Source organism: Schistocerca cancellata, chromosome 2 (assembly GCF_023864275.1).
Source record: "Schistocerca cancellata isolate TAMUIC-IGC-003103 chromosome 2, iqSchCanc2.1, whole genome shotgun sequence".
Lineage (NCBI taxonomy): Eukaryota > Metazoa > Arthropoda > Insecta > Orthoptera > Acrididae > Schistocerca > Schistocerca cancellata.
The window spans coordinates 276,340,239-276,352,742 of NC_064627.1; the positions used below are offsets into that span (position 1 = coordinate 276,340,239).

Consider the following 12,504-nt stretch of genomic DNA (forward strand, 5'->3'; position numbering starts at 1 on the left):
AACTTTCTACTCTTCTTCCAGCCACCCAGTGGTCACATAGCAATTGTAGCTAACCGGTAAGATGCTTGAGATAAGGTCAGTTAATACTGGTTTTACATTTTCCACTGAAAAATCTGTATGTGCTATATTTAATTGCCATTCATGGTGTGTTTTCAATCACTCAGAAGGCTAACCAAAGACTGCGTTTTATTGGCAGGACACTTAGAAAATGTAACAGATCTACTAAGGAGACTGCCTATACTACGCTTGTCCGTCCTCTTTTAGAATACTGCTTTGCGATGTGGGATCCTTACCAGATAGGACTGACAGAGTACATCGAAAAAGTTCAAAGAAGGGCAGCATGTTTTGTATTATCATGAAATATGGGAGAAAGTGTCACAGAAATGGTACATGATTTGGGCTGGACACCATTAGAAAAAAGGCATTTTTCATTGCAACGGAATCTTCTCACGAAATTCCAATCACCAACTTTCTCCTCCGAATGCGAAAATACTCGCCTGCGTAGGGAGAAACGATCACCATGATAAAATAAGGGAAATCAGAGCTTGTACGGAAAGATATAGGTGTTCGTTCTTTCCATGCGCTATATGAGATTGGAATAAAAGAGAATTGTGAAGGTGGTTCAATGAACCCTCTGCCAGACACTTAAATGTGATTTGCAGAGTATCCATGTAGATGTAATATGATGGACAGAATTTTAAATTTTAAAGATTTGGTGAGGTTCCTGGATTTCATTTTGGGCAGACTGGTTTGATGCAGCTTTCCGTAGTAGCGTATACCCCTTAATGCCCCAGGAAGTGTCCTGTCAACTTGACCCATCTTTTAGTCAAGTTTTGCTGTAAAGTTCTTAATTCTCTTATTTGATTCAGCACCTCTTCATGAGTTCTCTTTCACCATTCTTCTGTAGCATCATATTTCAGAAGGGCCTATTCCCTTATTATCTTCACTGTTTATTGCACATGTTTTGGTTACACTTGTAGTGATCCGTATTAGAATTTCTGCTACTGTTAATTGAAATAAGGACAAAGCTTAAAGTTAGTTCATGATCTTTGGTAATGGGTAAGGGTGGTCAGCTTGGAAAGGTAGGCTTTACAGAGCTATTGCCAGGCTGCATTTGAATGTAGGGTAATTCTGAGTCACTGTCGAGTATTAATATGTTAAAACATAGACAAATATATTCTTTTTAAACACAAATATGAGACAGTCGCCACGTCATCTCATAAATCTAATGGCACTTAATTTTATCACAGTACACAGCTTTTGGTCTAGTGGTTAGCATTGCTGCCTCGATCATGAGGCCCTTGGTTCAAATCCCTTCCAGATCTGAAGTTTTCTTTGCTCTGGGACTGGGTGTTTGTGTCAGTGTTCATGTTGTCCTAATGCATCAGGTGTCGAAACAATCCTAGACATGGTCCCCGGCCAATAATGTTCCACTATCATTTAAAAATTTGCCAGATGGAAGTAGGACTAGCACTCTGAAGGTTCCATACAAACTTAGTTATGTGCATAGACAGTTCATCCATCCCTGAGTCAAGAATCTTGTCAATTTTTGCCTGTTATCGACATTGATACTGGCATCATATCAGTCCCACGAATTCAAGAATGTTTAAGTTTGAAATCAGATAACAAATGACAAAAGAAGTATTTTTAGTGTGATGTAATTAAAAATTAACTTATGTGTGTGTGTGTGTGTGTGTGTGTGTGTGTGTGTGTGTGTGTGTGTGTGTGTGAAAACTTGCTTCTTGGCAAAATTCATGATTATTTGTCAACGGGAATTACCCTACAGGTTTTGATGAGTGAGTTTGCGAGTATCAAAATGTGTGGCATAAATGACCATATCTTTAGATTGTGCTGATATAGAAGATTCATATTTTTACATCACCAAGGAACACAGACCTCAGTATGTATTCTCCAATTTTATAGAACCTGTGAACCATCTTGGCTTGATTACAATTTGACAGCTTGCCTGTGTTGCTTAAAAGATTCTTAATTCAGTTCACTGTGATGGAATTGTATTGACCATGGGGTCATGTACGTTAGACATATAAATATTAATAGTCTCTATACTGGATTGAGGAATCACACGATTCCTCATGGGCAACAAGTGAAAGCTCTAGTTCCTACTCCAATCACCTCTTGCCTGTACTGTTGCTCGCCACTCTGTAGTGCCTCTTTAATGACCAATGACCTTTCAGATTTGTGCCAAGAGTTTTCCTTTTGAAATTGGCGTGGGAAATGTTAATGTTGTACCTCATGTAAATAGCACTTGTAGAGCTGTTATAAGTCAGCCTTTAAGACAAGCACCACTATTTTATTCTAGTGTGTACTAGTGAGTCTAAGCAGAGAACTCTCTTAGCCAGTCAGTCATTTTCTCTTACCACTTTTTTAAGATTCATCTTCCATATGAATTCATACATAACTTCATGTAATCCTGAAGACACTGTTATGGATAAGGTGTAGTAATGGGAGAATTTCATCACCTGCTGAGATTCTTTTAGTTCTTTCCAAATGATTTTGCTGATGTACCCAGCAGGAAAAAATACTTCTGGTGGTCCACAACATTCTTACTCATCTACGTGACTCAGGAAGATGAACTCAACACCCAAGGACACTTGCCAAGGATATATAGTAATGAAGAGTGTGGTGTTCCCCTGCAAGCTATTTCCTTCCTGTGGGGCCAGAAGCCATTGGCGGGAAGAATGGCTGAAACCTTTAGAAAGTAATCGCCGATCAGTGAAACCAACTGCCTGGTCTTGGAGATTTTCCTTGTGGTTGCATAGAAGGGATGAAGTGGCACTGACTTCTTTCAATGTAGGTCATAGTTCTCTCATCAGTGGCATTCAACTTTGTTTCGAGGACCCATCAATTTGTGAAACTTGTGTAGCATACATTCCAATTCATCACATCAGTAAATTTTAGTAGTAATATGGCCTCTACTATAGTTGACACAGAAACAAATGTGGTATGAATTTTAAATTTTTTTACATTGTTCGCACTTAGTCTAAAATATTAAGTTGCAGATTTTAGTATGTTGCATGGTGGTTACCTGCCACATCCTTCTTTAGTTCAGTCATCAGCCAGTTACATGTATCCACAGTAGTATTTTTAATATCTTCTTCTTGTGGTCTGTCTTTATTTTCAAGCCATTTTTTAAAGAATTGACGCTTGACACATTTTAACTACACTTCTCTTTCCAAACTTCAGTATGGGTGCTAAATTCCTATATGTTACACTCCAAAACAATTCTAGCATCGTCATCGAGAATATGGGCTGTTTTCATAATGAAGCCCATCATTGCTGTTTGTATGACCTTTTGTGGAAAGGAAATTTCCTCATTCTGTACTGTACTGGTAAACTCACATTTCTTCTGAATAAACTTTCCTTAAGACCATATAAACACACATTCATTCTGGATTTGATGTACTGACTTTCGAAGTCATAGTTCGGTGAACTCTCTTAAACACAAAAATGAGAACAAGTTGATCGTCACCAATGTCTTAGCTAGTTTAATCTTCATAGTCACTGTACACAAGTCCGAAAAAGCTGAAATCTGCTGTGATAGTTGGTTAGGAGCATACACCTTCTGAAGGTATGCAGTCAGCAAATCTTGACTGCTGTGATTATTGGTTCTCTGTAGTTCAAATTCTGACAAAATTTATTTACTGAAGATACAAGAAAAAAATTAGAAGAAAATCAAGTAAGACAACTTCCTGGCAGAATGTCCTCAGCTCATGGTCTAGAGACTAGCGTTGCTGCCTCTAGATCACGGGGTCCTGGTTTCGATTCCTGGCTGAGTTGGTGATTTCCTCTGCCCAAGGACTGGCTGCTTCTGTTGTCCTCATCATTTTGTCATCATCATAATCATCATCATCATCATTCGTGACAGTGGCTAGATTGGACTGTGTACAAAAAAATTGGGACTTCGTACAGGTGCTGATGACCACGCAGTTGAGTGCCCACAAATCATCATCATCATCATCATTCTGGCCAAATAAGTGTTCCTCTTGTTTGCTAAAAATAACAGTACATAAGATAATTGTGTCACATACTGCACTGAGAGATTTTGATTAAACATGAATGTAACAGCAAACCACACACACAAATAATAATACAAGTGTCAAAACGTTATAAGCTTCAATACTATATGAAAATATGACATATATTCTCAGCAAATTGAGTGGTCATTGTGTACTGTTTCTAACATTGAGGGAAATCAGGCTTGAGAAATTTAATAGAAACATTATTCATCTAAATTTCTACTGGAACGTAGTATGTAAAAATGTGTTTTGAGAATAGATTATTTTAATTATATTTTATTTTATTTATTCTAGGACAGTTTCATTGGCGCAGATATGGCAGAAGGTTTCTCAGACAAACTGTTTTCTGTGTGTGATACTGCCAGTAAAGAAATCAGAAGAAAAAGAAGAGATCGCAAATGTCCTCACTCTGCCCCACGAAAGATATTCGAACCCAAAGACAGGAGGCAAGAAGAAGAAGATACACACAGTTTTTTTTGGGGCAGTCTTTCTTCTACTGCTGCAACTGAAAAGCGAGAAAATAATAAGAAAACATGCAGTAATGTTGACAAAAGTGGTCGTGGCAGGTTGCCTTCAAAATATAAGAACTTAGGTGCTACTCAGTGTTTTGGTACCAATGTAAAACACTCGGGAAGTAATTGTCATTTATTATCAGATGACAGCAAACAAAAGGAAAATACTGTTCAGTGGAGTTCCCGTGATCGGCTCAATAATTCAACAAAAGCTAGTTTTGAAACCGATGCACAACATTTCGATGAGAAATCTGTCACTGCAGGAGGTGTATACAAAACGGGCATTCACAGACATTGTATTGATGAAACTAGTTCTAGATTTGTTAGGAACAGATCATGGTTTGAAGACAAGCAGAAGTCTTTTACCTCAATTAAAGGGACTGGATATAAGTTTCTGGAAAATCTTATTGATAAAGATCCAATAGATGTTGTTGTAAAATTAGCAAGCTCTAAAACTGGGTTTGATGAAATGTTAAAAAAGAAAATGAGCCCTGATTTAATACACCTTACGTTAAGAATCCTCGCAGAAAAAGTCTGTGCAGCTGGGTTTCAACACAACAAAACAACTGTTTTGATTATAACGTGCCAGCCATATTTTTTAAACCAGCTTGAAGGACAAATCAATAAAATTCCAACCGAACAGCAGTCAAGGAAATCGAAAATATTGCCATTCTTAGAAAATCTTCTAATATTTTATGAAACAGTTCTTAATGTACTCCCACAAACTGCATGTGAAAAATTTAATAATCTGTTTATTATGACAGAACTGTCCATAGAAGGAGCTAAGAGATACCAAAACATAAACTGTGATGACATTAAGAAGAAGCTTGAAGATGTTATTGCCCAGCTAAAAAGCAAGAGAGAAGAATATGAACATAGTACAATAAAAGCAAGTAGCAAAATGGAGCAGCTCCAATATTTGCAGCCCCCTGATAATTTTAGACACTATAGTATATTCCCAACTGTTGAAGATTTTGCCAACAAACCGTTTTTGCGACCTAGCATCGTCAAAGGGGCATATATTGATGTTGAACATTACCTAGATGTTCAGTTCCGCTTGTTGCGGGAAGACTTTGTGGGTCCTTTACGTGAGGGTATAACACAATATATGGAACATTGTCTTCAGGGCCAGAAAAGATTTAAGAAGATTGACAATGTGCGAATATATCGTGATGCTCAATTTGTGAACACTGTAACTGTTAAAGAAAAAGTAGGTGTGTTATTAAATTTTGATACCAAAAGGAAGCTGAAAAATATTCATTGGGAACATTCCAAACGTTTTATGTTTGGTTCTTTGTTGTGTTTTACACGAGATAATTTTGGTACCTTCTTTTTTGGTACAGTACTGGACAGGGATAAGAAACAGCTAGAGAAGGGTTGCGTTGTGGTTGAACTTTGTGATGAAGTAGACTCAGACATGTTCTATCAATTTTTTACAGTAGCAGAAAGTGAAGTTTACTTTGAACCATACAGGCAGGTATTAAATGCATTGCAGACTATGCCACTTACAGAATTTCCAATGAAGCCTTATATTGTTGATGGGATTACGGAAGTGAGTCTACCCCAGTATATATATCCAAATCCAGATTCAGCAGTGTACAACATTGATGACTTCAGAGTGCCTGTTACTAAAATGGATGCTTGGCCTACAGTAGATGAGCTGAATTTGGATGTTTCACAGTATAAGTCATTCAAATCTGCTTTGACAAAGGAGTTTGTTATAATACAGGGACCACCAGGAACAGGCAAAACTTTCCTGGGATTGAAGATAATGCATACTTTTCTCAACAACCAAAACATATGGAACATTAACCATAGACCTATTCTTGTAGTTTGCTACACTAACCATGCCCTGGATCAAGTCCTGGAAGGCACTTTACAACATACAACAAGAATAGTTCGAATTGGTGGTCAATCACAGTCGAAAGCTCTAGAGCCCTATAATCTGAAAGAAATTAGACGAACTCGTGCACCGAGATTATCTACATCACATACCAGGAAGATATTCAGACAAATGCAAGATGTCATCAATCACATTCATTCTCTGCAACAAGATATAGAGAAAATGGCTAACAACTGGGGGGTAATCAGTGTTTCTTCATTGAAGGAAATGGGACTTACTGATAAACAACTTGTATCATTTATAGATAAAAAGTCAGTCAGTGATGAACTTTTCATAGAATGGTTGAAGGGAGATGGAAATGACAATCCAGATAATGAATTTCAGCAGGGTCAGGCTGATGATTTATGTAGTGAAGCTGGTGATAACATGGGTGCTGAAGAGGATGATGATGATGATGATGATGACAACAACATTAATGTATTCCATGATGAATACGATCTGGTTATACAAACTTTAAGCACAATACAATTAAAATATGCTCTTGAGCTATCACATCTTCATGCACACAGTCAATATTGTCAAGAGCAGATGGAGCGTTCTCGAGATAACCAGGAGGATTTCCTAAAGTATCAGCAGCTGTGGCTGTATAACACAGGCCTCTACAGGTAACATCTTAAAGTTCATGTATGCCCTATTTTTCAACAAAATATGCTACTACTAAGTATTTTTTTGTCCCCACATATATTTGTCAAAAGATAATTTTGTATTTGGCTAGTTGTTTCACTGCACTGTACTACAAACTTCACAAACTTCTTCAAAAATAATATCCTGCATGTAAAACTGCTATCATACACACTATTATAAAACCAATAATCAAATGTTATAAGTGAATTTGTAAACTAATGTCAGCCAGTCATCCTCACTGCAAATATTTGCTTACAATTATATGAAAAGGATAGTTGCTACTCACCATATAGCGGAGATGTTGAGTCGCAGACAGGCACAACAAAAAGATTGTCACACACACACACACACACAAAAGACAACCACGCAAACGCAACTCACACATCCCTGACCAGTCTCTGGCAGCTGAAGCCACGATCAGTAGCAGCTGTGTGTGGTGGGAGAGAGGCAACTGGGTAAGGGTAAGGAGGAGGCTGGGGCAGGGAGGAGAGGGATAGTAGGCTAGGGGTGGGGGACGGTGAAGTGCTACTGGGGAGTGTGCAGAGACGAGATGGGGAGAGGGTAGGGTAGGGAGCTAGATGGGTGAGAACCATGACTAATAAAGGTTAAGGCCATGAGGGTTATGGGAACGTAGCATATATGGCAGAGAGAGTTCCTATCTGCACAATTCAGAAAAGATGGTGTTGGTGGGAAGGATCTATATGGCACAGACTGTGAAGCACTCATTGAAATGAAGAATGTTATGTTGGGCAGCTTGCTCAGCAACAGGGTAGACCACTTGTTTGTTGATCGCAGTTTGTCAGTGGCCATTCATGCAGAAACACAGCTTGTTGGTTGTCATGTCCTCATGGAATTCGGCACAGTGGTTGCAACTTAGCTTGTAGATCACATGACTGGTTTCAAGGGTAGCCCTGCCTTTGTTGGGATAGGTGATGTTTGTGACTGGACTGGAGTACGTGGTGATGGGAGGATGTGCGGGACAGGTCTTGCATCTCTGTATATTAAAGGGATATGAGCCATGAGATAAGGGGTTGGGAGCAGGGGTTGTGTAGGAATGGACGAGTATATTGCGTAGAATGTAATTCAGTTGCTCCAGTCCCAGATTGGTACTGAGTTACAAGGGGAATGCTCCTCCGTGGCTGGACAGTGAGACTTTGGGAAGTGGTGGGTGACTGGAAAGATAAGGCATAAGGGATTTGTTTTTGTACAAGGTTGAGAAGATAATTATGGTCTGTAAAGGCCCCAGTGAGACCCTCAGTATATTTCAAGAGGGACCGCTCGTGACTGCAGATGCAATGGCCACATGTGGCTAGACTGTATGAAAGGGGCTTCTTGGTATGAAATGGGTGGCAGCCGCCTAAGTGGAGGTATTTCTGTTGGTTAGTAGGTTTGATATGGACAGAGGTACTGCTGTAGCCATCTTTGAGGTGAAGGTCAACATCCAGGAAGGTGGCTTGTTGGGTGAAGTAGGACCAGGTGAAGCAAACGAAGAAGGTGTTGAGAATCTGGAAGAATGTGGATTGAGTGTCCTCACCCTTCATCTAGATTGCAAAGATATAATCAGTGAATCTGTTGCAGGTGTGGGGTTTAGGATTCTGGTTGTGTAGAAAGGATTCCCTCTTGATGGCCCATGAATAGGTTGGCGTAGGATGGTGTCATGTGGGTGCCCTGCATCAAACCGTGATCCACCCCCACTGCCCACAAATCATCCCCTGTTAACTTTCCAGAATCTGTTAAATTCAAACCTTGCCTCACCATCATTGCCCAAATCCCTCTGTGGACATAGTTCAACCATTGTTATTTTGAAATGCAAGGATTACCTGGCAGAAGGACTCCATCCACCTACAAACCTTGCCACAGTAACCTCATTCCAGCAATCCAGCAGGATCTCCAGTCTCTCCTCAAATCCTTAGGCCCATCCCAGAAACACTCACCAGAGTCCATCTCTCTCCTCACCCCTATCACTTTCCACACTCCTACCTTCTACATGTTTCCTAAAGTCCAAAAACCCAATCACGCAGGATGCTCCATTGTGGCTGGTTACTGTGCCATCACTGAGAGGATCTCTCTTCCCATAGACCAACTACTTCAGCCTGCTATCAGGAACCTACCCTCCTACATAAAAGATACCAACCATTTCCTCCAACAACTCTCCACAGTTCCTGTTCCTTTACCACATGGTGCCCTGTTCATCACTATTGATGCCACCTCCCTTTACACTAACATCCAACAACTTCCGTCCTAGTTGCCATGACCAACTATATCCTCACCCACAATTAATTCTCCTTTGAATGCATTACCTACAAACAAATCCGGAGTGCAGCTATAGGCACCTGCATGGCACCATCCTATGAAGTCTCCCCCAGCCACAGAGGAGCATTTGCATCGTAACTCAGTACCTCCTGGGACTGGAGCAACTGAATTACATTCTCTGCCAGGGTTTTGACAACCTCTCATCATGCCCTGAAATGAGATGTCCTGCCCACTAACCTTCCCACCCCTCCCAATGTGCATTCTACTGTCCACTGAACCTACACTATATACTCATCCATCCCTACATAACCCCTGCTCCCAACCCCTTACCACATGGGCCATATACATGTAATAGACTGAGATTCTAGATCTGTTCCGTACATCCTTCCACCACAATGTACTCCAGTCTGGTCACAAACATTACGTATCCCATCAAAGGCAGGGCTACCTGAAACAGAAAAAGAGCAAAAATTGGCAAGGGTGGGCAGTTTTAGAGAGTAAGGCAGTCAGCCTGAAGGTTGATGTGAACATCAGTGCTGTGTTCAGTGTGGTTTCACTGTGTTTGGTATGGCATCAACTTCCTCCACTATACGAAAAGACTCTGGGAGGCAGTTATGAACAATTTTACACCTAGCGTTGAGTGTTAACTATGGTGCAGATTTGCATGCTTCACACACACAAAGTACTCCCAGAGTGAAACTCAAAAGGTGCCAGAAATAATCCTCAGACAAATTATTAATTTAATTTTGAATTCCAGGATGAGATTATCACTCTGCAGCAGAGTGTGCTCTGAGATAAAACTTCCTGGCAAATTAAAACAGTTTTAATTTTGAATTGTCAGATGTATTTTCTGGCTCTTGCCCATTGATCAATCACGCCATATGGCACTTCTGTATTGCGCAGTAACCTAGACACTTTAATTATTATGAGCCCTGTTGTAAGTCTCATGTTGTATCCCACATACAGTGAGAGTAGGTGAGAAACAGTCCTTTTTTTTTTCTTCTCTCTCCAGATGACTCACTGCTGTCTCTTTCATTGCCTGCCTGTTTGTCAGATCGAATATTGTAATTACTTGAAAACTGGAGTGTATTATTTACTTACATTGTGATCATATGGTCATATTCTGACATTCTGAAGCTGAGAAATGAAATACTATTAATATCAACCTACATATTGTCAGTATATTGTAATGGTGAACATTTTGTAAGAAAAGTTTTAAATTGAGGATTTGTAGTGCTATAGCAGATCATGTATACTTTTAATATACTGTAATTATGGGCTAAAACTGTTGGTGGGTGTGACAAGTTAAATATTGTACTCAAAACGTTAAGTTTATACATATGGCATGGATAACAGAAACACTTCCTTAGAGGACACGCACATAACAGCATCATGTGTTTGCCTTTTTTCTCTCTTTGTCCGTATTTATAACACTTGAGGATTAAGAGAGGGTGTTGGTGGAGGACATTTTTGTCAAATTACTTATACTATTTGTCCTCATTTAGGGACTGAAAACACCAGGTCAAAAAAATTGTGCAATGTTGCTTATACTAACATAAGTGAGGGACACAAAACCAGTGCATGTTTATGTTTACATCATTGAACCAGGAATAAATTTTCTGTTTTATACTATTAAAGCAGTAAAGGAAACAAAAGAAAAATTTAAAGTGGGAATTAAGATCTGAGGAGAAGAAATAAAAACAGCGAGATTTGCCAGTGACTTTGTAATTCTGTCAGAGACAGCAAAGGACTTGGAAGAGCAGTTGGACAGAATGGACAGTGTCTTGAAAGGAGGACAAAATGAACATCTACAAAAGCAAAACGGTGATAACAGAATGTAGTCGAACTAAATCAAGTGTTGCTGAGGGAATTAGATTAGGAAATGTGACACTTAAAGCAATAAATGAGTTTTGCTATTTGGGAAGCAAAACAACAGATGATGGTCGAAGTACGGAGGATGTAAAGCGTAGACTGGTAATGGCAAGAAATGTGTTTCTGAAGAAGAGAAATTTGTTAACATCAAATATAGATTTAAGTGTCCGGAAGTCCTTCCAGAAAAGTAATTGAATGGAGTGTAGCCATGTATGGAAGTGAAACATGGGCGATAAACAGTTTAGACAAGAAGATAATAGAAGCGTTTCAAATGTGGTGCTACAGAAAAATGCTGAAGATGAAATGGGTCAATCGTGTAACTAATGAGGAGGTACTGAATAGAATTGGGAAGAAGATAAATTTGTGGTACAACCTGACTAAAAGACGGGCTCGGTTGGTAGAGCACATTATGAGGCATCAAGGGATCACCAATTCAATACTGGAGGGAAGCATGGTGGTGGGGGTAAAAATCATAGAGAGAGAGAGACCAAGGGATGAATACAGTAAGCAGATTCAGTGGTATGTAGGTTGCAGATGTAGGCTCGAAGATGAAGAGACATGCACAGGATAGAGTAGCATGGAAAGCTGCATCAAACTTGTCTTTGGACTGAAGACCACAACAACAATAACAACTGTTGTTATTGTTCACGCATCTGTATCTGTAAAACTTTTAATCATGAAGGGGTTTGTTGTCTGAAGTTTATAGCTCTAGGAAGCCTGATATGATATATATCTTGTGTTATAGATAGAAAAACTGAAAAATTAATGTTTGCTGAAACTTATTCCCCTGCTTTCTGATTTTTCCAGTACTTCTTGTGCTTAACTCCATGGATAGTGATTATAATTACTGTATGGAAAGTAAGATTTCAGTAGTCACAGTCATTCTACACTTATCATGCCTTATACTATGCTACATGTGTGCAGAAAATTTGGAAAGCAAAGGTTGTTCATGATGAAACATAGTTCACTGTGAGCTAGCCAAAACTAGTAAAATTGATATTATCAACCAAACGCCACCCTTCTGATGAATTATGTGTATCAAAACATTTGTAATGGACTTACTTAATGTTCATTTAACTTCACACTAACAACTTCACACAAAATGAAAATAAATTCATTTTTCCTGTCAGATTTGCAAATATTAAAGAGTGAACATGCAACCATAAATATCCATAAAAACCAATGATGACATTGCTCATTAAACTAAACAATGATGACATTGCTCATTAAACTAAACAGTTTTAAAGCCTAAAGAGGCAGTACTGTAAACAAAATTTTAAGTTGTATGTAGGAGCCACCAGTG

At 39.1% G+C, this 12,504-nt stretch overlaps 1 protein-coding gene across 1 annotated transcript in view; it reads left to right on the plus strand.

Moving 5' to 3' along the window:
• LOC126153247 (NFX1-type zinc finger-containing protein 1-like) overlaps positions 1–12,504 on the plus strand; it is a 453,816-nt gene that overhangs the window by 80,772 nt on the left and 360,540 nt on the right. Inside the window, exons 2-3 of the mRNA XM_049916059.1 lie at positions 4,332–6,780; positions 6,832–7,057. Coding sequence (XP_049772016.1) covers positions 4,332–6,780; positions 6,832–7,057 — 2,675 coding nt within the window. The remainder of the gene's footprint in view (positions 1–4,331; positions 6,781–6,831; positions 7,058–12,504) is intronic.